This window comes from Callorhinus ursinus, unplaced genomic scaffold (genome assembly GCF_003265705.2).
Source record: "Callorhinus ursinus isolate GAN/ISIS: 27379988/994484 unplaced genomic scaffold, GSC_fseal_2.0 scaffold18, whole genome shotgun sequence".
Taxonomy (NCBI): Eukaryota; Metazoa; Chordata; class Mammalia; order Carnivora; family Otariidae; genus Callorhinus; species Callorhinus ursinus.
Window position 1 is genome coordinate 2,515,861 of NW_027397080.1, and position 26,948 is coordinate 2,542,808.

At 53.6% G+C, this 26,948-nt stretch overlaps 2 protein-coding genes across 3 annotated transcripts in view; both read right to left on the reverse strand.

The window, feature by feature from the left end:
* Positions 1–1,636: 1,636 nt before the first annotated feature.
* On the reverse strand, positions 1,637–21,976 carry IPO13 (importin 13). 2 transcript variants are annotated; one of them, XM_025856604.2, is made up of 20 exons: positions 21,114–21,974; positions 18,596–19,332; positions 13,094–13,234; positions 12,835–12,976; positions 12,560–12,726; positions 12,230–12,350; positions 11,997–12,144; positions 11,400–11,581; positions 11,293–11,319; positions 10,978–11,112; positions 10,640–10,783; positions 9,270–9,350; positions 8,326–8,463; positions 8,050–8,146; positions 5,055–5,107; positions 2,769–2,835; positions 2,620–2,678; positions 2,377–2,466; positions 1,901–2,082; positions 1,637–1,809 (listed from the first exon to the last, which is right to left on the reverse strand). In XM_025856604.2, exons 1-20 carry the CDS (start codon positions 21,195–21,197, stop codon positions 1,713–1,715), a joined length of 2,892 nt encoding a protein of 963 aa, XP_025712389.1. In that variant the 5' UTR covers positions 21,198–21,974; the 3' UTR covers positions 1,637–1,712. The 2 variants fall into 2 exon arrangements, with proteins under 2 accessions (XP_025712389.1, XP_073758853.1); XM_073902752.1 differs by lacking the exons at positions 5,055–5,107; positions 8,050–8,146; positions 8,326–8,463; positions 9,270–9,350; positions 10,640–10,783 and having other exon boundaries at positions 21,114–21,976.
* Positions 21,977–26,552: 4,576 nt separating this feature from the next.
* Positions 26,553–26,948, reverse strand: part of ARTN (artemin) — a 3,829-nt gene continuing 3,433 nt past the window's right edge. The window contains exon 6 of the mRNA XM_025856370.2: positions 26,553–26,941. Coding sequence (XP_025712155.1) covers positions 26,617–26,941 — 325 coding nt within the window. The 3' untranslated portion in view covers positions 26,553–26,616. The remainder of the gene's footprint in view (positions 26,942–26,948) is intronic.

The window sequence follows — 26,948 nt, forward strand, 5'->3', positions numbered from 1 at the left end:
CGCCTGGCTTGCTCAGTTGGCAGAGCGTGGGACTCTTGATCTCAGGCTTGTGAGTTTGAGCCCCACAGAGGGTTATAGAGATTACTTAAAAAAAAAATAATTGTCCCATTTTACGGGTGAAGACACTGAGGTCCTAGTAAGACACAGCAAATCAGTGGCCCAATCAATAACAAACCCAGATTTGACTTTAGAAACTAGGCTTTAGCTCCCTCATTTTCCTAGTTTATATATGCTACATTTGATCATGGGGGATGGGGAAGAAGACACTTGGATACCATGTAGTAGGAGAAAAGGACTAAAAGAAACATCTCCACATAGTTCAGGAGAAGTGAGAAATCAAGAGTGAGAATGGGACTGAAGAAGAGCCTCGGGATGGCAAATGAAACAGGGACTGCTGCTGGCTGGCATGGAAAGAGAATGAACGGGGATGTACCTCCATTCTTGTGCAAAGATGGGGAAAGAACAGGGAGGAGTGAGACAAACGTGGGAGTAACCAGTTCTATCACCTCCAAGGAGACACAAGGTTCAGGAATGGCAACGGGGAGATCTGAGCCCTGCTCTTCAGATCTTACTGAGGAGAAGGCTGGGGTGTCTACGAGGCAGCGTCTGTGGAGCTATGGCTGAGGAGACAGAAAGGGAGGAAACCTTGCTAGGGGAGAAGAGCAACAGCCGCCCAGGCGCTGTCCCTGGTCCTGACTGAGCCCTGACCATCAACAGCAGGTCAGGTACCACAGAGGTGGGGAGCTCTGGGTATGAAGACAGCTCTAGGTCCTGCATTCCTCTTCCTCTGGGGGCTGCCACGCTTCCTCCCACACATGTTCAGCCCCACTTTCTATACCTTTCCTCAACCATGTGCAAGTTTGGCCTCCATAACCCCACATAAGAAACCTATCCTGGGACTTAAAATCACTCTCCATTTCTTCCCTCCAAGCCAAGACACTGCCCCACCTCACTTCCTGCCAAAGGCCCCAAGTCCTCTATCTAGGAAACCTTCCATTTCCATCAGAAATGAAAGTTCTGGGATGCCTGGGTGGCTCAGTCAGTTAAGAGTCTGCCTTTGCTCAGGTCATGATCCCAGGGTTCCCGGATTGAGTTCCACATCAGGCTCCTTTCTCAGTGGGAAACCTGCCTCTCCCTCTGCCTGCCGTTCTCCCTGCTTGTGCGCTCTCTCTCTCTGACAAATAAATAAATAACATCTTAAAAAAAAAAAAAGAAAGAAATGAAAGTTCCTCCATGCAGCCTTCCCTCACTGGTCCCATTCTCCCAGCTTAACATGGTGGCTATGGACTAGATCAGCCTTTGTTCGGAGAGAGCAAGGCAGAACTAGGGGGCTAGTACTCAGCATTGTTGATTTAATAAATGTATGCATGCATGAATGCTGGGACTAATTTAATGGGTGGTGGTGGGGGGAGATTGCTGATACTACTGCAGTCTCACTCCAACCCAAGGGAAATGGCAGTATTATGAATGGCTCCAGCCTAGGAGGCTTGGCTACAGTGGACCCTTTCCACCCTAGGAGCTAGAATTTGGGCCCACAACTCCCTACTAAGGCCTGGATCCAAACATCCTCCCATCCTCCCCCAGGCCTTCGCCCAGTTAGGTGGTGGTGGCAGAGGAAAGGAAGCCAAGACAGCAATGCAGTGAAGATCCAGGTTTACTCTTTGGGGATAGGGAGGGGTGAGGAGGAGGTGTGGGTGGGACGGGGGCGCCCCTCAGTAGTCAGCTGTATAGTCTGTGCCATGTAGCCCCCGGCACAGCAGTGTGAATTCCTTCACCATCTCCTTCACCCGCCTCTTGTTCACTCGCTCACTGAAGAAGGGAAGGGAGATCAGGTTAGTACCATCCACCACCACCGGCCCCTCCTCTGGACCCAAGCCCAGGCCCCGCCAGCTCTGCTCACCGAAGGATCTGCTGGCTGAAGGTGTCCTTCTGTTCAGGGCTGAGGCGGGCAGAGGGAAAACCAGGTGGCTGCAGTGCCTCCTTGATCCACATGCTCAGGAGGCTGAAGCAGTGTTTGTTCAGAGCAAATAGGATGTCGGCAAAGCAGTCCATGAGGCTGCGGGAGGCCTGGCCCCCAATGGCCTGAGGGAGATGGGTTCTCAGCACACCAGGGCCTTGCCCCTTTTGCAGCAAGGGTGCCTAGCCACACCCCACCCACTCCCGGACAGTTCCTCAGCCAAACTGCACATGACAAGTGAGTGCTGTTTTCTGAGGGCCAGCTGATCCTCACAGCAACCCTAACAACTGTCAGCCATTTAACTGATGAAGAAACAGAGTCAGAGAGTTTAGGGAACCAAAGGCTCAAGCTTCCGAGAAGGGCAGCTGCCTCCATGGTGAGGGCCACCCCACCCCCCTCCAACCCTGGCTCCATCTCACCTCCAGCACTGCTACGAGCAGCATACGGCCATCCTCTTGAACCACTTTCCCTACAGGTTCTACTTCCCCACACCGAGGCAGCAGCTCTGTCTACAGAGGATGGAGAGGCCTGTCAGCCTCAGCTCTTTCCCCACTCTCCTTGGGGACAAGACCGGCACACCGCACCCCTACCCTCTGGAGTCCTGAGCAGGGCAGGGCTGGGTATAGGGGTGGTAGGGGGTCAGGACTCAGCATGGGACTCACAAAGAAGCCACAGGAGGCCTTGACAGTAGGTGCCTCAGGGAACTTGAGGGCCAGCACAGCTGTGGGAGAGGCAGAGGCAGATCAGATGGGGCCTAAGGATCCTCCCGAGGGGGCCCCCAGGCCCTCCCGTCCACCCCGGCCCCACTTACCACAGTGGAACACAGCTTTGACATCCAATCGCTCACACAGGAACAAATCTGGCTTCCGCTTCAGAGCCTGCAGGAGGTGGAGCTGGTAAGCCCAGCCCCAACCAGCTCCAAGGACCATCCCCCCTCACCCCCCACTCACCTGCCACCCCAGGCCCCAACTTCACACACCACAGGTTGCGGCTGCCAAAATCAGCCACCCAGCCATCTCTGGGGGACCCAAACCACCCCACAGTTCAGTCAGTCAGGAGGGGAGCAGCCAGGGGATGCTACGTACATGTATGTGTACATGAATGCATTGGTGTGTGTGAGAGGTTGGGGGGGGTGTCACAATATAGAAAGCTTGGGTCCCAAGTCACTCCCTGAGCAAACACTTTTATTCTCCCCTCCATCGAGGCCAGATCTCCTGCAGGCTCCAGGTAACCAGCAGTGACTGCTTTGATTCAGAGGCAGTCCAAGCCCCCTGGATTTGTTAACAGGACAGCAGGAAGAAGAGATGGCAGCTGGATGTGGAGCCCAGTCCAAAAGCCTCCCTCCCACATCCCACCTGCACTCCTCAGACACCCTCTAGTTTAGAAAGAGGAAAAGTAGGGTAGGAGCCTTGGAGCCATGGCCCCACCATTCAACCAGGATACCCTGTGTCCAGGCCCCTTCTCAGCCACACCCAGCCCAGGCGTCAGTGCTGCCATGTGGGGGGAATGGAAGGAGTAAAAGGGGCAGAGAGCCCACCCCAAGTGGTACCAGGACACAAATGGCACATCCTCAGGTCACAGGAGATGCTCTGCACAGCTCCAGCAGTCATCAAACACTGCTGCTCCCCAGCAGCCCCCCAACACATACCATGTAGACCCCTAACCCCCCAGCCCCTTACATACCTTCCACTCCCCCAGGTTCATTCATGTGCAAACACCCCCACACGCACCCTCTCTGGGAACACCCTACTTACCCTCAAACACACCTCTATCACATCCCTTATACATACTTTCCCACATTTGCAACACACCCTGCTACATATTCACATCCCCAAACCTCCCCACATCCCCCAGCCATGTCCACATGCTGACACCTTCAAGCTACCCAGTCCTCCAGCACGGGTACTCTCCCGACACACCCATCCACAAACACACATGCAAGTGCCCTCACCCCCAGAGATGCACCCTCACAGATACCCACACACATGTCCATCCAGGCCCAGAACACACTCCTTATTCCCTGCTCCTCCTGCGCCCCACCCCCTCTACTAGACTTAAGTTCCAAGAGAGTAAGAACTGTGCCTGCTTCTGCTTACCATTACATCCTCAGCATCTAGCAGAGTACCAAACATGTCTTATGCACTCAATAAATATTTGTGGAATGATTAAGCAAAGAAACACATCATTTACCCCAACCCACAGGAACCTCCCAATCACCCCCACACTAAACCCACATCCCCCCAGCTCAACACATGTATCTTCTACAACCTACATCCCCTTATACAGACATACTGATAGCACAATATATACTCCTCCATCAAAATACATGTTCCCACAGCCCAACACACACACCTCCAACACATATCACTGTCCAAAACCCATCAATGCCTAATGCACATCAACACACAACATGCATCAATGCACACGCCCACACTTCAACTACACATCTATCCCAACACAACACACATACCGCTTAGAGCAGCTACGTGATTTCTGTTTCCAGACCAAACTAAAGTCAAAACACACAAATAAGGTCCAACATACTTAAACACCCACCAAACACAAACGCATCCCAACGCAGTCTCACAATGGAGCCAGCACCCTGCCTCCCAGCGGCAGCAAACCCATCTGACAGCCCGACTCAGGGCCCCACCCCAGCACATTCATCTTTAGCCCCTCCCTTTGGAGCTCCTCCCAGCCACCTCTCCAGAGCAGGCTGGGGGCACTGAGGCAGGCAGTTCCCGGCAGGAGCACGGGGACAATGAACCCCAGGCCCTTTAACTCCAATCTTACCCCAGCTGCACAGGGGCTGCTGGGCACAATTACTCCCCCTCCCCCACCCAGGCCAGCCCAGCTCCCTCCCTTCAGGATCGCCTCTCCCTGGTCTTGGTGGAAGAATGAGCTAGTTGAGGCAAAGGGGCACTAAAGGAGGATGTTGGGTTGTCAACTTCCACGGAAACAGATGAAGAAACTCTATTCAACTGAACAGAAAAAAAATTTGTCAACAGAAAGCTAAAAATAGGCTTAAATTGAATTTCAACATAAGAGAAAGAGAAAGAGAGAGAACAGAACGTGAATGAATAAAACTAAAACACACCTGTGCCAGGAGTTGCATAAATGAATCAACAATATCAGGATGATCCCTGGGCCCTAAAATATAATAAAGATGGAACTTAAGAAAAAATTATACAAACAGCAACTCAACCTCATATAGTTATGTGGGACTGAGAGCCTGCAGGGAGACAGCGTGGGGGCACATGAGCAGCAGGAAGCAAGATAAAGAAACAAAACATACAAAAACCATGAACTGGGAGAAGCCCAACAGAAAGAGACGGCAAAGTGAAGGACGGGCCTGCCCCAGCTCCCTCCCGAGGGGCCTTCCATCTACTCCCCACTCCTCCTCAGGCCAGTCCCCCAAGTGATCCTTTGGTGCTAGAGCAATGTTGGACTCCACAGAGCTGAACAAACAACCCCCACACTCTTGCTGCGGCCTCTGGCTGGCTGGGGTGGCCCTACACTGCCTCCTAGCACATACCTCCCCAGTATTAGCCATCAAAGAGGAGGGCAGGGCTGGTGGGAGGTCAGTCCTTGGTAACTCCCACGGACGCCTGGCTGAAGGCCCCGGAAAGGAGAGGGCATCAGGGCCTGAGCAGGTGCCCTCTCACTTCCGTGGCCTTAGGGCTCCTTTCCCAAGGAAAGGAACCTCTTGGGTCCACTTAAACCAGAGGACTCCTCCTTGGCTAGGGCAGAGCCCAACATGCTATGGGGATGGCTGGGCAAGCCACCGGCAGGGTCTGGGGGAAGAAACTGTACCATGAGGCCCAAAATGAGAGCCCCACCCAGCAAAGTCCCTTCACATGGACACCAACTCAGCAGAGAGCCAGGCTCAGGGCTGAAGACCAGCTCCCACCATCTGCACACACAAAGGAAGAGGGAAACCAGTCCACATGTCACCCCATGGTGCAGTGGGAGGGCCGAGGCTGAGAAAGGAATGGCAAGACTGGGACAGCATAACAGGTAAGGGGGCCATCCTGACCTGCAAGACAACCAACAAGGCCAACAAATATGATTGCTGTTGGACATTATTCTGCCTCCAGTGCTCTTGCCGCCTGCGGCAAGGACAAGGCGTGTGTCTGGAGCTCCTGCTTGGGCTGCTCCACGTTGAGGAGGAGGTGCTGCACAAACGTCTGTCTGAAACACCACTAAGGAGCTGTGTGATCTTGTGCAAGCCACAGATGCCCAGTTTCCTCAACTGTAAAGGAGACAGTGATCTCCCTGCCTCCCTCTGCAGGCTATGAGGAGCCACCGAGAAAGCCCATCTCCTGCACATCTGAGCCCCGAGTCACTCAAGTCCTGGAAAGTGAGGCCCAATGTGCCCCATGCCTGGGTCCCCCTGCGGACAGCATGTTCGACATTCAGCAGCCACCCTGCCAGCGGTGGGCCCCAGACGGTGAGGAAGAAAGGTTCCGAGGGCAGGAAGACCTCACCCTCCTCTCTTCAACAGCGTCTGATACCTGCTCTATGCTGGCCTTGTTCTGGGCACTGAGCAGGCAGAGAGAAGAGACTCAACCCTGCCCTCAAGGGGCTTAGTCTAGGGAGAGAGACAAACACACGAAAGCTGATTACTGAGTAGGACTGGTGCTGTGTCAGCAGTGTGTACATGATACAGTTTCAGCACAAAGTCAGAAACACCCAATTCTGCCCCAGAGAAGCTTCTGAGGACTGATGCATGGATAAGGCATGGAGGAGTGAGAGCTCACCCAGTAAAGGGCACAGGGCATTCCAGTCAGAGGATCAAATGGGACACAGGAAGGGAGAAGTCAGTGTGGCTGCACTGCCAGTATCTCGGGGACCCTGCAGGAGAAGACACTGAGGAGCATGCAGGAGCTGCAACATGTGGGTGGGAGTGCGATGAGAACCTGAGGCAATGGAGAACAATGAAAGGGTCTCCAGCCGGGGGGGGGGAAATACTCAGATGTGTGTTTCCTGAAGAACATTACAACTGCAGGGTGCAGGAACGGCCTGGGGAGAAGGGCGGATGTCAGGGAAAGCAGTTAGAGGACTGTTGAGGTGATCCAGACACCCCACACCGAGGTGTGGTCATGGAGGGAGGGGAGAGGTAGGCAGACTGCGGGATAATCAGGAGCCAGGACCACCCAGACTTACCCCTGACTAGATATGAGGAGTGGGAGCGGTGGCCACACCCGGTTTCTGGCTCAAGTTTCTGGCCACTGTGCACCTACCCATGGCCCACTAGAGCAGAGGCCAGCATCATGGGACCACACACTGAGGACATAGGCCGAGAGTGCTCTGGCTCCAGCTGAAACCCCTGGTGAGCCCCCAACATGCGACCACAAATCCAGGCAAGACTCATGAGGCTGGTGAGCAGCGCCATCTCTTTTCCAGGTTAGAAGCCTGGGTTAGACAGCAGGGGAAGCCTGGAGCCCCCTGCTCCCAGCTCTCTCAGGCAGAGGGCCACAGAGAATAGAGCGCTGGGGCCACAGCCAAAGGGTTTCAGCCTAGAACGCAGGGAAAGGAACCAGCAATCCCTGAGTACTTCATGTGCAAAACACCCCAAGCCAGGGGACCAAAAGACCCTACTTTCATACCTATAACGATCCTATCAAATACATGAAATCTCCATTTCACAGACATGGAAACGAAGGCTCCACAAAGGTAAGTGACTTGCCCAAGGTCACACAACTAGTTGGTGGTGATGAACTTAGAATCTAGGTCTATCTGACTCCAAAGCCCATGCTCTTTCCCCGTTTCATTATATCCCAAAGAAAAGGAGCCAGCCTAGTGCCCCAAGTCCCTCAGAGCTCTGGCCCCACCTTCCCCCACATCAAGACTGGCCCTGAGCCCAGCAGGCCAGCAGAAGACATCATTCACTCTCTTATCCACTTCAACCTAAGGTGTCAGCTATTTGTAGGGTGACAATTGTGCTGTGCTTGATCCCGTAAGTTTCCCATCAAGTCCCATGTGCAACTCAGGGGACAGAGGAGAACAGAGTGGGCAGCTTGGGCTCCCCAGTCGGGGAAGCAGAGGCAGTGGCAGTGGCGGCAGCAGCAGAGACCCTGGTCAGGACCTACCTTGCTGGAAGAGAGTGAGTGTCACGGAGGTGACGAGCAGGAAGAGGGCCTCGATTGGGGGAAAGTGGGCAGGTTCATGAGCAAAGATGTGGACCAGCTACAACAAAGCAGGGAATGCCGGTCAGTTGAGGCCCTGTCTCACCAAAAACTGGCCAGCATCCCTGAAATGCAGGTCAGAACCCCTGGCAGGGCAGCCATTCACCCCACTCTACCCACCCACCCCATCCCTGGGTCAGATGAAATCTAGAACACTGCTGCCTCAATCAGAAGGCCCACCTGTCGAGTGAGGTCAAGAGCAGAGGCCTGGGGGATGGTGCTGTACATCCGACCCAGCATCTCACACAGCTGTGGCACCATGGGGGCAAAGTCATCCAGCAGGGTCTTAACGGACTTCTCAAAGATAGCGCACACCGCCTTGGGAAGGAAGCAAAGGGGCCCATGAAATCGACAGCAGTATTATGATCATCAAACTTGCCAGGAGACTAGATCTTAATTATACCAACCACTAAAAAGAAATTATAATTATGTGATGTGATAGGGGTGCTAATTTTCATACAATGGCAATCATACTAGAACAGAGAAATGTATCAAATCTACATGCTGAACACCTTAAATTTATACAATGTTAAATACCAAATATATTTCAATTAAAAAGAAAAAAAAGAAAGAAAAAAGGCAGAAAGCAAAGGTTAGCAGGTCACAATCAGCTGGAACAGAACTGAGGCCCTGCACAGAGGAAGCCTTAGGAGGGACCTTTACCTTTAAGCCTGGCCTGGCCCTGCAAGTCAAGGAAGGTAAACAAGTCTGACCCTCACCCTGAAAAGCAGGATGCAAAAAGGCCCTTCTCAGAGGGGCACAGGATGGAACTTCGCAACTCAAGTCTTGCTACTTACATCTCCACCATTTCCTCTCACAGAGCAGCAATAGCAAGAAAATCCTGAATTGAAAGGGGACCAAAGGCAGGAAGGCAGGTCTCTGATTACAAAGTGGACCCCTCACTGTCACTCAGACACAACACTGTAGTTCTTTGGTCAAGCACTTTTTGTGACATTGGGAAGTTCTGAATGTCTTCCCAAAAGATTCCTTGTACCTGTGGGACAAGATTCACCTCCTTTATTTCCTCCAGACCACTGAAAGCCGAGATGGGCAGCAACACCTTCCTCCTGCTCCATATCTAAGCAAAGTCACCATGGGGGTAGAGAGCAAGGACAGAGGCTCACCTCCACCACCTGGGCATCATTCAGCCATTTGCTCAGCACCTTCTGGATAAGCTGGAAGACCTGCTGCAACACCACAACCACCTGAAGACACAGGAAGACGTGAGGTGTCCCCACCACCACTCTCACCCACCCAAGATGGACATGGTGATACAAAGCAGGCCAGAAGTTCAAACCTATTACCCCAGACTAGACACTGAGGACTCAATGGATGGGACCTTGGGGGAAGGAGTGAATGAAAGAGGATATCCTGAATTTTACGGATCATTTTAGAGGAAGCCTCAAAGTCCAAAGCAAGGATATTATGAGGGCTTCAGAAAATTACCAAAACTTTGTAACCTTTAAAAAAATCACTCCCTATCCATTTCTTCTCAGAAAAATCCTTTTAGTGCCAAAAGCCTACGGGTTAGTGCCTGAAGAAGTAGAGATGCTGTGTCACACAAACAGGCCTAGGGTGGAGAGCCCCAAGGGATGCACATATATGGCAGCTTATGGAGGAACAGAGAGCAGACTGAGGTCCTGGGAGGTGAGGGAAGGCAGGACAATGACTACCATGGAAGGAGAAGGGGCTCTATTGAAGGATGTTGGCCCAAGTTTGGTCTAGAGCCAAAAGGGCACCTGAAACTAAGGTGAGGAATTGAGGAGAGGAGCCAGGATACTGTGGCTTCCTTTTCTCCAGGAGAAACCCTGGGAACAATGATCCAAGTCTCTCACATTTATACAGAACTTTATAGTATGCAAAGTACTTTCACTCAAGACCACATATGCTATCCAGCATGGCTCTATGAGATGTGCAAGCTAGATAGTCTGACATCCATACTTTTGAATGGGAAGCTGAGGCTGGCCCCAGATCAAACAGCTTGTAAGTGGTCACCCCAACCCCCTGTGCCTAAGCTTACCACAGTACTTGTCACACTGCTTTGTGACAATCTGTTTACATGGATTTCCTCTAGACTGGGAGCAACTCAAAGGCAAGAACTATTAAAAGTAGAGCACGTAAGTATCCCCAGTGCCCACAGGGGACAGTGAATAGTGAAGTAGAAGTTGGGGGTTAAACAGGGGCCCATAATTACATCACTTAGGAGGCTGAAGGAAATGCCAGTGTCCCCCATGGGGCAGAGGAACCACAATGACATCACCCCGGTTGGGCTGGAGACAAAGACAACATCACCCACAGGGTTGGATGAGACAATGACATCACTCCCTATAGAGTGAAGGGCAATGATAAGGTCATTCACAGGGTCAGAGGACCAAATGCATCATGCCCCACGGGGCCAAGGGAACAATGACAATATTACCCATGAACTTGGGGAGAAACAATGACATTCCCACAGAGTGTGTGGTGGGGGGGGCACAATGGCAACATCACCCACAGGGTTGGGTCCCTGCGGCACTGGCAGCTTCCGGAGCTCAGGGCCTTCATGGTCATCCTCATGATGACTGACATCCAGCGTGGTGAAGAGGTTAGAGAGAAGCCCCAAGATGTGGACAATGGCCAGCTTGTTGGAAGGATTAGGCTATGGAGAGAATCAAACCAAGCTCTGGATCTCCCAGCCCCAGCTTGACCCCTGACCCCAGCCCTGACTGCCAACTCTAACCCCAACCCCCAGCAGCCACAGCCCACACAAAGGGAAGCCCACCCCTGCCCTCTGGCCACACACACACATACACACACACACACACACACACACACACACACCAGGTCACTCACTATCTCCTCTGCTAGCTTCTCCAGCTGCTGGATATAGGGCGAGATAAGTGAGTGCAGGTTCTTAAGGATCTCCTCCACCTGCAGGGCTGACAGCAGGAAGCCCAGTGCCTGCATCAGCCACATGCACTGGCTCGTCTGTGGGGCAGAACATGGAGAGTCAATCCTGGACACATCTGGTTGTGGGTAGGAAGAATGAACTTCTTGCGGTAGGTCCCAAGATCAGAGAATAAAAGACAAGGGGTAGGAAAAGGCAGAAGAGGATTTCCGTAGATTTCCACAATATCCCCAAGGACCCCTAGAAACTTCTGGGCTCACCTTGTGGATCTGTTTCATCAACACATCCTGGAGATAAACAGAAGGAATATGGGATCAGTGGAGTGCAATGTGCCCTGAGACCCAGCCCCACCTAGGCCCCCGCATACCTGGGAGACAGCCACAATGTTAGCAGCATAGGGTGGCAGGTCATACTTGCATTCTCGGCAGATCTTCTTGAGGGTGGACACAGAAGAGACAGAGAGCTCAGGATTGCCTAGGGCATGCAGTACGAGGGGCAGAACACTGTTGATCATGACAGGGTGGTCAGCCAGCCATTCAGACAGAGCTCCTGGGGGAAGAAGGAAGAGGGGAGGATATCTGAGGTAGGCCAGACTGGCTTTGTACCAGGTCCCTGTAAAGCAGGCATTACTTCTGGCAGGATCAAGTTACAGCCCTAGGACTGAACAGGGAAATATGCACGCACATGCTCAAACAGGAGCCTTATAGCTGAGAAGGGGGAAGGAGTTACTCAGAAGAGGCCTAGCACTGCTGTTCCATTGACAGCAAACTAGCCTTACTGAATTGCAGCTCAGAACATTGTAGGAAGGACCCCTAGATGTGCCAGGACAGTTAGTTGGCTGCAATGCTGATTGTGTGGGCATGTGTGTCTCTTCCATTTTGGACAGGAACCAGCAGGCTGACTGTGGCTGGGGAAGGTGCCTGTGGCTCTGGAAGTGTGGTCATGGGTGTGTGCCAGGTCTCACCGATGGTGAACATGACAGTATCCGCCAGCTGCACGTTGCTGATGCTGATCCGTGGAATGAGGCCAATGAGGCCAGGCACCACATCAGAATAGTTGACGTCAATGGTCTCTGCGATGGACTGGAAGCCGTAGAGCAGGGCCTCTGTGTGCTGAGGAAAGAGGTGCCACTGGCTTGGCTGAGGAGGAGGGTATGACAGTTCTGGGAGGGCAGAGGGAATCAGGCTTGGGAGATACCTGCCAGGAGTAGGGCTCCTCTGAGCTGGTGAGCAAGCGGCCCAGCTTGTCATAGAGGTTGCTGAGCAGCTCGGCCCCCAGCATCTCGTACACATACATGAGCGTATCTGAGATGTCCACCCTAAGAAGCAGAGGAAGACCTTATACGCTCTTCGGATCCTGCCCTCAAGCCCAGGAGCCCACCCCAGTTCCCTCACAACCCTGCAAAAGGGCCTAGAGAATAGAGAAAGGAGCCCCAGCATTCAGGAACCCTGGCTTTGGGCTCCTCCCCTTATTGCCTTCATTAGTTCAGGACTCTATTTAGAGGTAGGACTGGCCTGCTGCCATCACCTGTAAATCCGGAACTGTTCCTTCTCATCTGAGGACCAGAATCCGTATTCCTCGTCAGAAGGGAACTGGGCCTTGTGCAGAAGCACATCCACCAGCTGGAAGTAGACTGGCCGGTACACCTGCTGGTACACAGCCTGCTTCTCTGCCTCAAAGGACAGAATGTCATCCTGAGACAGCCAGGGAAGGAAGTTAGCCACCTAGGCACCGGGCCCAGAAGCCCATGATCTACCTTCTATCATTACAGCTCAATCCAACAAGAGGTCACATAGACACACCTGCAGCGTGTACCAAAAGGTGAGGGTCAGGGAACTGGTGGTCTCGTTGACAGGGTAGTGGCCAGGGATGCCGGTACAGAACATTATCATGTTGACAAGGGCCAGGAAACTCTGCCAGTGCTCCACTTGGTCCAGCAAGGCCCTTGGAAGGAAGACGTATAGTAAGGTCATTCCACTTCCCCCAACAGGGCTTCATAACTCTACCTCTGAGAGGGCCCTGCTATCCCCCGCCGCCACCCCCAGCTGCCCTACTCCTCACCGGGAGTGGTTCTCGCCCAGGGCCACAGCAATTCGACAGATGCCATGGGAGGTCTCCATGTCCCCATTCTGCACTGCCTGTCGCAGTTGATCTTGCAGTCCCAGCACCAGCGGGATGAGTTTCAGGAGTGTGTTCACATACCTGGAGGCATGAGGTTAAGGAGACCCATTAGAGCTGTCTGCCCAGCCCCCACCAGCTTTGAGAGAAAGAGACATTCTCTCTGTCTTCCAGCAAAGCCCCCACCCCACATTAAACCCAAAGCAAAAAAAAGGTCAGGGCCTACATGGTAGCTTTGATGCTGCCCATGTTGGGAAAAATCTGAGGTCAGGGACCTACCTCCAGGAGAACTCTGGGAAAGAAGTATGAGAAGGTCAGTGTTGAATGGGTTGAATTATGTCCTCTAATTAGACTTACAGTTGACGCTGGCATGGGTTAAGACTTCTGGGGAAGTCGAAATGAGATACATGTATTTTGCATGTGGGAAGGACATAAATGTTGGGGGGCTAGAGGGCAGACTGTAACGGGCTGAATTGTATCCTCCCTGCAAAAGATATGCTGCAGTCTTAACCTCTAATACCTCAGAATGTAATCTTATTTGGAAACAGGGTCATTGCAGATGAGGTCATAGAGTAGGGGGGAGCTCTAATACAATACAACGGGGGGGTGTCTCCTTATAAGAAGACAACCAAATGAAGACAGACTTACAGGGAGAATGACATGTGATGACGAAGGCAAAGATTGGAGTCATGCAACTGCAAGCCAAGGAACAAGACTGCCAGCAAACCACCAGAAGCTAGGAGGAGGTGAGGAAGGATTCTCCTACAGGTTTGTAGAGGAAGCCAACACCTTGACTTTGGACTTCTAGCCTCTGCAACAGTGAGACAATAAATTTCTGTTGTTTAAAGCTACCCAGTGTGTGGTACTTTATTATGGCCCCCTAGGAAACTAATACGGACAGTGTTAAGAGAGACTTAACAAAGACAGGAAACAGAGGAGTTAATACAGGCTCAGGAGCCCTGATAAAGACTTCAGGAGGCACCGACAGCATCAATCCCCACTGTCCACTCCACTCCCTATCATCAAATCCAAACTCCTATGTACTCTGGTGGCAGTATGAAGGGAGAGCAGTAGACAGTGAACCCGGAGACAGCTAAGAGGCAAAATGGTCAGGACTTGATAACTTACTGGATACAACAATGGGGAAGAGTTAAGGACAACTCTCAGGTTACTGGCTGAACAATTAAGGAGATGGCGGAGCTATTTACTGAGGTCAGGAGAAGTGGGTGGATGGGGATGGTAATAAATTTAATGGGAGGCCAGAAGGTGATAAGTTCAGCATTAGGCATGTTGAATCAGAGGTACCTGGTGAGATCTGCAAACAGAAGTGTCCAGAGAGTTGGATATGAAAACCTGAAGCCCAAGGGAGAAGTTAGAGCAAGAGACAGTCATGGGCAAACAACTGGTAATTGAAGCTATGGGAGTAGATGAGCATTGCCCAGGAAGAAAGCACTGAATGAGAGAAAAGAGGGTCCAAGTCAGAGTCCTGAGGCACAATGATCTTAAAGGGGGAGCAGGGGAAGCACAGTATACAAAGGAGACAGAGAACACTAGCTCCACTCACTGGACCCCTCCCCAGCAGCCTGCTCTGTGGAGACCAGACTAATCAGAGGAAGTGATACTCTCGGCAGGGGTACTGAGGGCATCAGATGCTTGAAACCCGTCTGCTACCAATCATAGTGTCACCAGAGCAATCTATGGAGAGCTAGGGGGACTGATGGGCCAGAGGAGTTCTATCTGCATTTGCCCTAAGCAGGCTGCTAGGCAGGCAGGTAGCCTCATAACCTCAGGGGTAGGATGAAAACAACAAGAGGCAACCAGCCCAGGATGTTGGCTTTCTCCAAATCCCCATTCTGGTGGGACAACGTATCCATGCCAGGATACCCCCAACCCAGAGACAGCCCTAGAGGGTGCTGCCTGGAGACAGCTGGGATAGCTTCAGTCTCACGACCCTGACACAGGCTGCACCGCCAGACAATGGGCACCTTCAGGCCAGACTCTCTGGCACAAAGAGCAGGGGCAGGGCCAAAGCCCTGGCCTGCAAGCTCCCTAGCAGCTGAGATGGGGGCAGGAGGTAGTGCTCTATCCCCAAAGCATCCCTACCAAGGCTCTCTCACACCTGCCAAAGTTCATGTACACAGCAGGTACTCAATCTTCACTGAGTTCTTGATCTGTCACATTTAAGTTACATAATAGGCTCAATCATGGATAATATGGTCCAGAAGGGCTCAGGGTATTACTCAAGGTCATACAGCAACTTAGAGACAAATGACAGGCTGGGGCAGCCACTTCTACTGCTGCAGAACTGCTCTTTCAGCGCCCAACCTGAATTTCTCCAAAGGATCTATGCAAATCTCAGTCCATATCTCAAATTCTAACTGATGGGAGTCCCCAAGAACCTGTCTAATTCACCTTCTCTCTTCCTCCAGCCCCCAGTGAAAAGCTTTTCCAGGATTAAAAACATATTTCAGGAAAAACAAAATCAAGGGAGAGAGAGCCAAGCAAGCAGTAGCAGCTTCTGGAAGAGTGGGAAAGAGGGGACCTGAGTGCAAGCTCAGCCAAGGGGAGAGCCAACATCAGGACCCTTGGGGAAGACAGTGGCCGGATGACCCAAGAGTCAAAACCACAGGTGACTTTCTCAAGCCAAAGTCTAAGAGACTAGACTAAACAGAGCGAGGCCCAAACTCTGACACCAGGCTGGGTGCAGCCCACCAATAGGGGAAACCCTAGATTTCCTACCACCTGGGCACCTATTCCTGAAAACTGTGAGTGGACAGAAGAGCAGGTCTGAGGCTTCCAGAGGTTTGTAGATTTGGGGGAGGGAGAGAGAGAGGATATCTTTAAGGCCATGGCTGAGGCTGGGTCAAGAGGCCTAGTTCCATTGGTCAGCTCAAGCTGCCGGGGCAGGGCTGCTGGGGCTTGCTGGCTGCCACTCACACGGAGCCCAGCCCAGACCTGCAATTAGAGCTCCGGGAGGAGAGCTGAGAAAACGGGGAGAGTTGCTAAGCAACCACGGGGGCTGCAGCCAATGGGCGCTCAGGAGGCTGTGGGTTCCCTCACTGGCTCCTTGTTCGCTCATTCGTTCAGAGGAGAAGAAACATCAATTACCTGCCAAAGCCCTCGAGACTGGCTGGGCGGGTAAACCTGGGTGTATCCAAGGACACCCCACATCAACCATGCAGTGGCCCCAGGCAATTCCCCTTAGCCACCAACTGTCTGAGCCCAGCCGGCACTTGAGCTTCAGGCTGCCTGGCGAGGAAGGCTAGACCTGGGACTTGGTACCCACCTTGAGTTGGAAAGCCTGGGAAACCACAGGAAAGACAGACTAACTACCAATGCAGTAACAATACCAAATTCTATCAAGTACCGTTTATGGGGTACATGGTTCCTGTACACCATGCAATACCCTTCACAGACCTTCTCTTCTTTGATCCTCATGCCAAAATGTTCTTTATAGAGTACCAGGAGCCCTGTGCACATTATCCTATTTAAGCCTCTACAACTCTGTGAGGTCGATATGATCACACCCATTTTAGTGATGAAGAAACTGAGATTTAAAAATGACTTACCCAAGGTCTCAGATTTAGCGAGCGGACCATCTGGGATTCAAACTCAGACATGACTAATGTCAAGGCTGGAGCCATTAACCACTCTCTGATGCTATCTCTTTCAATGTTTTCCCCTCCAACTCTGCTAAGGGTTTCTAAAGCCCCATCTCTCGTTCTTTTTTTTTTTTTTTTTTTTTAAGTAGGCTCCATGCCCAGTGTGGAGTCCAGCTTGGGGCTTGAACTCACGACCCTGAGATCAAGACCTGAGCTGAGAACAAGAGTCAGACACTTAACCGACTGAGCTACTCAGGTGCCCTAAAAGCCCTATCTCTGAAGTGTTAGTGTCCCCAGTTTTGCCCTGGCCAATCCAACTTATACTAAAAATCTCATTATGCCATTTTCTCTGCTTGAAATCTTTTACTATCTTTACATCCTCCTCAGGATGAAGACCAAAATCTTAAGCCTGGCTGACAAGGTCTTGCATGATCTGGGCCCAGACCTCCCACAACTGGCCCTTAAACCCTGCTGTTTAATCACCACCACTCACCAGGCTCCCTCAACACCTTTTCCTTGCTCAGGCTCTTTAAAGCACACCTCCTCTGGGAAGCCTTCCACAACCCTAAGATGGGGTTAAATGCCTCCTCCGGGCTCTCACAGCCCCCTGCTTTCCCCATTATAGCATTTATCTCATTAACCATACCTGCCCTTTCGTGTGCCTATTAGACTGTGAGCTCCTGGCTTGCTGAAGTCAACCTATTCATCTTTGTGCACCTGGTGCTCAGCACAGGGCCCAAGATACAAACAGGTGCTCAAACATCTGCTGCACCAACAGCTCACTACACTCACCTTCTTTCAGGTCCTTGTAGGTGCTATGGTGCTGCCCACCACAGGCCTTTGCCCCTGCTTTGGTTCCTGAAACCTGGAACACTCACTCCTCCCCTGACCTACCCCACCCCACTCCCGCCTCTCAGCACTCAGGCAACTCCTACTTCTCATCTGTTCAAAAACTAATGAATGCTACCAAATGCTGCCAGGCACAGTGTGACAAAATAAAATGACACAGTGCCTGTCCTCACGGAGCTGAGAGACCAATGGGGAGATACAAGTTAATTTACAATGAAACCGTGTTACAGGCTAAGAAGGAAAATCACTACGAGCTTTGAGATAAAATAATTGAGAAGACCACTTAGTCTTAAGAATCACTGATGGCTTTCCTAAGAAAGTGAAGTTTCAGCTGAGGTAGAGATGATGTGCCAATGGTTCAGAGGCTAGAAGAAGCATGGGACAGTCAAGGAACTGAAAAGATTGTGTGAGAGTGAAGAAAGGAAAATGGCATGAGAAGAGGCTGGGGATTAGCCATACTGTGCAGCATCTTTGTGAATCACATTAAGGATTCTGAACTTCATCCTAAGAACTGTAAAAAGCCACTGACGGGTTCTGAGCAGAAAGGACAAACTGGATCCCTTCAAAAGATCACTCTGGCTGCTGGGTGTGCAATAAAAGGTACAAGAGTAAAAACCAAGGGACTGATGAAAAAGCTCTGCAGTAATTTGGGGAGAGAGATGATGACAGCTTGGACTAGGGTGGCGGCAGTGGAGATGGAAAAAATAGATTTGCAATATGGTCAAGAGCAGAACAGTCAGGACTTGGCGACTGACTGGTGGAGAGAAAGAGAAGAAAGAGTCAAATATTGTAATGAATAATTCGTTGGATGGTTAGTGGTCTGTCTCCCTCTCTGAACCATAATGACCACGTCTTGTTTGCTTCCTTGTGTATCTCCAGCATAGGACCACGTATGCAGTAGGCACTCAAACAGTGTTTACTGAATGGCTGGATGGATGGTTGGACGGATGGCCAAGCAAGCTGTCCTTCTCTGGGAAGGTGGGCACCAGCTCACCTCTGGGCATCAGGCTGCGAGATGGCATTGACAATGGCCTCCACACTGCTGTCGAAGAGCTCCGAGTCCTGCAGCGCAGCAAAGGCGGCCTGAATGAGCGCCTCGCAGTCCTGCAATGGCACCTCCAGCTGCACCCAGCTGGAAAAGCACTTAAGCACCTTCTGACGCACACAGCTGGGTGAGCTGGGCTGCTGTAACAGCTGCTCGAGCAACGGGAAGACAGCCCCGCACTCCACTGCCAGGCTGGCCCGCACCAGGCCTTTGCGATACTGAGGCAGACGACTTGTCTGGAACTCCTCTGGCAGCACTGTCAGCAGCTCGAGTAGGGCCAGGCAGCGGCCCTGACCGTCCACCGGTGAGTCCTCAGCCTGGAAGAGCCGTACCATATCCGCCACAGCACACGGCCAAGCGTCAGGCATCATGCTGAGAGCCAGGGAGGCCAGTGCCACACACAGCCGAGTCAGCACAATCTTGGAGCCACTAGCAAAGTGGGTGATCTGGGTGAAGAGCTGTGCCTTTAGACTTTCATACTGGTCAGTGGGTATGTCACTCCAGTAGCGAGAGATCTTGATGTGCAGGGCACTGGCCCCAAAGTACTGGATCTCAGGCACCTTGTCAGGCTGCAGTAGCTGCCAGCTGAAGTGCCAGGCCTGTGGGGAGACCTGAGCTTGCATCAGCCACTTCTGTGCCAGGTTCTTGTTCTCAATGTTGGGATCGTAGTAGAGCTGGTGCAGCGCCTGCAGGACAGCACAGGACTGAGCAGGTGCTGGGCACTCTGGAGCCTGCCAGAGCCCAGAACAGAGGGCATGACTTGGTCCTGCAAGTCTGCTCTCTCTGACTGAGGGGCTGAGCAGGAAGAGCCCAGGGCTCTGCAGTGTGTCCTGGGCCCGGGCCCTACTGATACCTTGAGAGCCTCAACTGTGCCCGTGCTCTACCATATTCTCTTCTCCTTATAGCAAAACATTGGGGGTTCAGAGAGTGAACCTCCACAGGAAAGCAGAAAAAGAGGAGGCTGAGCTCCCCAAAGGGAGGCACCTGAGGTAAAGGACAAGGCCCAAGTTGAAGGAATGGCTCCACAGGGATGAAGCTAAGGCCGAGAAGAACATGGAACAGCCTGAGGGGCCTTGACCCTCCCAGGCACCACTGCTCCCATCAACTCCAAGAGTTCTATTCAGCTCTCCCAGGATCATCCCTAGGTCACTCCAGATGCTGGCACCAAAGCCAGTGAGAAATCTGAGCAGGACTAAGACTTTGCCAGGCAGCCGTAGGCCAGAGACACACTGGAGGGGAGGGTGAGAACACCCCTCAGAGAGCACACATGAGGGTCCAAAAAGCTGGTCAAGAAGTCTTGGCCGGCAGCCCTGGCAAATGCCTCGTCAGGAGCTCTCAACTAGCCAAACCCCCAGGATCCCAATTCCATAGGGACTTCACACAGTAAGAGAACAGTGGTTTGTCTCCCTGGCAGCGCATGGAAGAGTGCACCACCACGCCCACACTGCCCAGCCCCCTGCCCAGCCCCCTGCCCAGCCCCGGGGAGGAACAGCCAGGTCCGGACTCCGACCCCCTAAGCAGGCTCCACCCAAGTAGGCTTAGCCCAATCTGTACTTCCGACAGCAAGCTCTGGCTATTGTCCCTTATTTGGCCCCTCAAGGGTGCTGAGGCAGGCAAAGAAAAGAAGCAGAAGGGTTGCATTCTTAGCATTTGGCATGGCAAAAAGGGCTCAAGAATAACAAATGAGTATCTGCAACCATTCCTTGCTTTCCAGCAAGGTAGCCCTATCTCCCCATTCATCCCAGCAGGGAGGCATTTCCGCATCCCAGGCCTCTGGGGCAGAACGCAGAAAAGAACCAGAGAAGCAGTTCAAAAAAGATGGCCTGGGCAGTGGGAAAGCCTGGGATGGCCATGGTAGGGAGCTGTGTGGGCAGGAGAGCAGGGAAAGACCCCTGAGGCTGCTGGGAGGACTGAACCCCTTGGACCCAGGACAAAACAAAGGGGGCCAGCCCTTCCTGCCTGCCCAGGACTGGTCTGGCCTCCATCCAATATAAGAAGGACCCTTCTCCAAGAAAGAGTGAAAACAATCCAGACTGTTTTAGTCTCAGGTTATTTTCTGAGCCCCTGGGTCACAAAACAGGTCCAGGATGGCTCAGCATCTGTATGGTTCCTGAGGACTGAGCTGTAGGTCTCCTGGGTTCCTGGTTTCTTACTGCACTGCTCATGCAGTTCCCATGGAGCTGGAGAATAGCCAGTCTGGCTGTAGGTCTAGGCCATCAGCACTCTGGAGGGACCATCCCAAGACCCTAGAGTAACCACAGAGAACCCATGTCTAAGGAAAGCCAAAAATAGCCCATTAGGACACCACTACATTGCTGTCCACGCCTGCCCAGAGAGACAGCAAATGCCAGGTGCTCTGGGGGCACCATCCCAGCGGGCACCCAGCCCAAGCCTGGGCTCCGGCATTAGTGTCAGTCCCCAGAACTTCTGCTCTGTCACTGGACTGCCCACCCCAGGGCCCTCGTACCTTCTCCACGTTCTCCACCGTGAAGTCCAAGGCTGGTGCTGCTCCAGCCCCTGCAGCCCCCGGCTGTTCCTCCCGCCGCTCCATCTTTGCTCCCTCCCTAGCAGGGAGGTGGACCCTGACCTGTCTCCTGCCCCAGCCCCTTGGCTGCTGGCCCCCTGCTAGACCCCGGCTTGGGTGCCCAGGAAGCGGTGGGGTGACAGGGGGCCCAGGGCGGGCATGGCTGCCGAGGCCTCCCCACCTCGGTCGGGAATGGGGCGCTTGCCAGAGAGGCCAAAAGGGGTGCTCTTAAGGGGAAGTCAACTGAGGGGGACTCCGAGGAGGGAGCCGTCAGTGAAGAGTTCGCAGGCGGGGGTCCTGGTGGTAGGTTACGGCTCTGTCCCCAGAATCTATGAGAAAGGAGTCATAAGGAAGGCAGGCCTGTGGGGGAAACCGAGGCCCTGGCCCGTGAGAGGTCACAGGGTCGATGGCCTGTACCCACAACAACCTCGTCTGAGTGAGCTCTCCGGTCCTACGAGGAGGTCACGGGGTGGGGGGTGACGAGGGATAGAGCCCTTCGCGGGTTACGGAGGCGTCCGACCAGGCGCAGGGGTGCAGCTTCGCGAGTCTGGGGCGAAGAGTCCGTAGAGTTGAGGGTCTGTGGCAGGTCCCCTCCGCTCGGCCTGGCCCCGCGCTCTTCTCACCGCCCAGCTCTGGCCCCGCTACCGCCGCTGCCGCCGCCCCAGTGACTGACAGGCGAGCCGGCCCGGCCGGGACGGGGCGGGGACCTCAGCGAGGCGCGGGCTGCCCCCAGCGCCTGTTCCCAGCACGGCCGACTCAGGCGCCGCCCTCCCCCCGCGCCTGCCCTGGCCCGGCCCGGCCCGGCACAGCCCGGCACGGCCCAGCGGAACTGCGCAGAAACTCATTCCGGGTCCCTGGTCCTGTCCCCGCGCCGGCCCGCGCGCCCCCGAGCAGGCGACGGAGCGGCGCGCCGCTCGAGGCCCCCGCTGAGCCAAGGCCCCGCCGCTGTGTACCCTGGGAAACGTAGTCCACGTTGCTCCTAGCGGGAGGGCGGCGCCTTGCGGCAGAGGTCGGGAGCACGTGGGCTGGGGACCCGCGGAGCCCCGCCGGCCCCAGACCCACTGTCGGCGACAGGGTTAGACCCGCGGGAAGCGCTGATGAGCAGCTCCCTAGGAGGATGTGACCGAAGGGGCCGGTGGTTGGAGCTGGGATGCCGGCAAGAGGGTAAGGTGTGTGTTGGGGGTTGGCGGGGAGAAACAGGTCAGTCTGGTGCCGCGCTGCCGGCGCCTCCTGGGGCCCAGGAAGGGGGCGGTCTGGGCAGAAGGCATCAGCACCGCCCAAAGAAGAAAGGGGGCTTGGCGCGCCCCAGCAATAAAAAAAGACGGCTCTCCGGAATGCCCAGTGAGCAACCAGGAACCACGTACCATGGACAGTACTCGGAGAATTTCCTAAGGTGCTTGGAAGTAACTTCTCTTTATGAGTAATTAGAATAAGAAGAGCTCACATTTAAGTGCCAGGAACAAGCAGTACTTTGCCTACCTTGGTCCGATTCTCGGGACAACTCTGAGGTGGGTTTTTTAGTCACATTTTCAGATGAGGAAACAGAGGTTGAGGAAGGTTGAGCTTTTCTTGTCCAGGGACACACAGCTAGTGTAGCAGAGACCAGCCACAGATCTGGTCGGCCGCAGACCCCAGCAGCCCCTACCCCTTACACTTCCACTTGCCCTTATATTAACTCTTATTTCTAAAGTTTATTTACTGAAGTGATCTCTACACCCAACGTGGGGCCCAAACTCACAACCCTGAGATCAAGAGTCTCATGCTCTTCTGACTGAGCCAGCCAGGCACCCCAATCTTTTATTAACTCTTGCCAGCTATCCCAGCAGGGGAAAAAATAATCAAAAGGGAAAGGAGGACCTCTGGACTTGTATTCGGTGGAGGAAGCTGACATTGGCAATAGCTGCTAAGGCTGAAGAATGTGAGTGTAGGCTTCCCTGAGGAGGAGAAACTTGGTCTAGGCTTGAAGAATAGGAGAAACGGGTGAGGAGGGGGGTTCAATTAGCTCGGAAGCAAAAATCTAGTGGGAATCTAGTCGTTCAACAAATCTTAAGTGGGGTTTCACGTGGGCAGTGATGATTGGATTTGCATTTTACAAAAACCTATCTGTAGGATGTAGGATAAAATGAAGGAGTGGTCTTTTCATCATTTGGGGGTGCAGGGAGAGAACCCCTGGTTTTCATCAGCTTCCCTAAGGACTCTACAACCCCCAAACAGTTTAAGAACCACTCCTGTGTACAAAAAAGGGACTTCACATGGTGCAGATGCTCCTAGGTCTTTTCTCTGATCCTCAGCTTTCTACACAGCCTCTCCTTTCCCGGATGAGACCTCAGTGAGTCGGCCGGTGCACATACACTCTGTCCCAGGGGAAATAGGACCATCCTTGGACAAGAGAGAAGGAAAGCCATTGGCAAGTGCAGGGGGCAGCACATGGAACCCCACACCTCAGTTCCTGGATGAACCAAATGTCAAGGGAAGTTTTGGGTACTCCCTGAAGCTGGAAAAACTGCCACTTCAAAGCTGCCTGTAGTCTTCCGTCTTACAAGAGGTGGTGACTTGAAAGCCCTTTGGAGGAGACCATACCTTGGTTCTGGGAAGACCACTCAAACGGGCAATGTAGTTTTGCACATGTGAAACAAAGACTACGGTCAAGAATGGAGATACCAGGGGCGCCTGGGTGGCTCAGTCAGTTAAACATCTGCCTTCAGCTTGGGTCATGATCTCAGAATCCTGGGATGGAGCCCCACGTCGGGCTCCCTGCTCAGTGGGGAGCATGCTTCTCCCTCTCCCTCTGCCTGCCGCTCCCCCTACTTGTGCTCTCTATTTCTCTGTCAAATAAACAAATAAAATCTGAAAAAGAAAAAAAGAAAAAAAAGACTGGAGATAACAGAACCACCTGTGGCTCCCGGGTGGAAAGTGCTCTGCCTGGTGAGGTCATGTGACAGTGACCTCTGCTAAGTTGTAGGCAGAGAACCGCAGCTCTGGAGCTTGTTCCTTTGGGGGAAAGTGGCTTTATTATTATTATTTTTTAAAGAGGGATTTGGGTTCTTGTAGGACTGTGTTCTTCTTAGAGAAGGTATTGTTTCATCTGGGACTTTGTGAGATGTTGGGCATAATCTCTCTGGGGCCCAAAATGCAGCCTTGAGTTGGAGGGACCCTGCTTGCTCAAGGACCAGCAATCAGGACTGTTGAGAGCCAGCACCTTTGGCTTGGGTTCTGACCTGGCTCTCTTGCTGAGAGCAGTGTCAGAGGTGGCTTCAGTCTTTTGTCTCCCTTAAGTGGCTCTGAGAGCAGAGATGACCACTGAAGGGCAGGGCCTGGAGGGCTTGGGGGCTAGGCCAGGTTTTCAAGTCTTTCCAGTAGGGTCTCCCTGGGCCCAGTGACCCTGCTTGACGGGATGTCCCCCTTCATCTTCAACCAGGGCCCAGACCTCCATGAGGCATCTGCAAACTGTATGGCGCTGGTGCCATTTTCTTCCGGTGGGCGTCGGAAGGGCTGGAGACTGAGGATCCTCAATCAGTTTGGAGGCAGAGAGAGGGGGCAAGCGGGTGTTTGAAGGCAATGTGAGAGCACCAGAGTTTGGGGAGCATCTAGAACTGGGGCAGTGAACATGGAAGAGTGGAAGCAGAGGCCTGTTTCTCCTCCTTGACCCAGAATGCTCACAGCCCTCACTTTTGCCTGCTCCTTACTCTAGCGTGGGTGAAGGGGGCACTTGTGCCAAAGCAGCCAGGTACTTAGACAGTTTGGAAGGAATTTTGGTTAGCAGTGGCAGATGCCCAAGGGGTCCCACCCTCAGCTGGCTCACTCCCATGGTGCTCTCATGCACCCCTGGCTGCAGCTACTGCCCTTGTGCTCACAGCTGCCAAATCCATCTCCAGCCCAGCCCTCCCTCCTCAGCTCCAGACCAGCATACCCCTTTCTCCCGACAGCCCCTCCGGACACCCCAGCGTTCCTCACACTGGGCATCCTTTCCAAATGCAGGCCCTCATCTTATTTCCAAAGAACATCATATTGGACAAATTCATAGGACCCAGGAAACAGAGTTTCACAGGGACTTGCAGGAAAGCTCAGAGGGATTGCACTGACTTTTGCTAGATGACTCAGGGACACCGTGGAAGGCCAGGGTCAGCACTAACCTCTCCTTCCTTCCAAATGCAGGTGTGTACCTCTTAGCTTCTTGTCCTTTTTCATACCATCTGTCAAACTGAACTTCCATAATTATTGTCTGTCTCTCCTGAGTTAAGCTTAAGGGCAGGGATCATGTATCATGTCCCTTTCACTTCTGTATCTCTGGTGTCTACCTAGTGTCTGACATATAATAGGTAATTAATGAATACTTGTTGAATGAATAAATGAACATCCTTGTTCATCACTCAAAATGCAGGTCCCAATGGGGTGCCCTCAGTCCTTTCCTGCCCTTTTAGTCCCTTGATGCCCTCTGCTTCATTCCCCCGAAACCAGCTGCACCTTCTTCCCCTCCTGCAGCCTTTTCAGATGCTCTTTTGCCCTGGGTTGCCTCATGGATTGTGGGCAGTGAGGTCCCCATGCTGGATTGTCTATAAGCAGAGGCAGTGTATGCACCTGTCAGTCAGGGTGCCCTGGAGGGTAGGACACAGATGAGTGACTGTGGGATGCGGCAATGTGTGGTTCTCTGTGTCATTACACAGTAAATGAGAACCCCCAGAATGTCTGATGTGACAAGGGTAGGGTTCTCTCCACCCATAACTCCAGGTCCCAAGTGCTGGGGACGGTGCAGGGGGCTGTGAGCTGGCCTGTCGGGACTGGAGAACACACCTGTGCCACCCTCTCTGCCTGTGTTCTTGCCCCATGTCCCAGAGCTGCTGGGTTGCGGCAAGCAATGGACAATCCAGGCCAGGGCCTGTGATTGCTGAGTCAGCCTGAAGTGAGTGGGATGGCCAGCGCGTGATCCCCATCCAGCTGCTGTTACCCATCCGGCCCCGCTGCCCAGGAAAGGATCTGACAAACCACGGAAGTAAATAAATAACTTAGGAATAATAAATAGGGGTGTGGCTCCCACGAGTGAGTACAGGCCCCCGCGGGCAATGCGACTGCAGTGTGTCTCCTCCGATTCCGCGCCCCCCAGGGCCTGGGCTGAGGCTTGGGACCTCGGGCACGGCTGGGTTCTCCCGAGGACGAGTCCTGGGTCCGCGGCTGAGTCAGTGCCAGAGTCTGTGAGAAGCGGGTCCTAAGGTCTCCACGGCTGAGGTGTCTGGCGTCTGCAGGGCGAGGACCCTGGCGCGGCAGGTCAGCCGTCCCAACATCTCTCGAGGGCTCGTGGCCATCACTCCCCCGCTCCCCGGGGCTGAGGCCTCCATTTCTGGCCGAGCTCCCCCCCATTCCCCGGCCCCCCGGTCTCTCCTGCGAGAGGGCCCCGCGGTGCGAGGAGCCGCGGGGAAGGGTGCAGTCCGGCAAGCCCTGGAGCGAGGTTTCAGCCCAGACAGCCGCAGGCAGTGGCCGACAGGCGGTCCACGGTCCTCCAGGTGCTGTTGACGTCCATGAAGGAGACCGCCTCGTAGCGCGTGGGGCGGCAGCAGGGCTGGCTGACCGGCCGCGAGCCCGGGGGCGGCCGCAGGGCCCCGGCGCCCAGCAGGCTGGCCAGGCTGAGGTCGTGCGGGGAGCGCGCGCGGCGGCAGGAGCCGCTGCAGAAGCGGAAACGCACCAGCTCGTCGGAGCTGTGGCCCAGGCCGAGCGCGCGCACCGGCACCAGCTGCGAGCGCAGGCGGCAGCCCCGCGCCCCTGCCGTCCGCGCGCGGCTCCCCC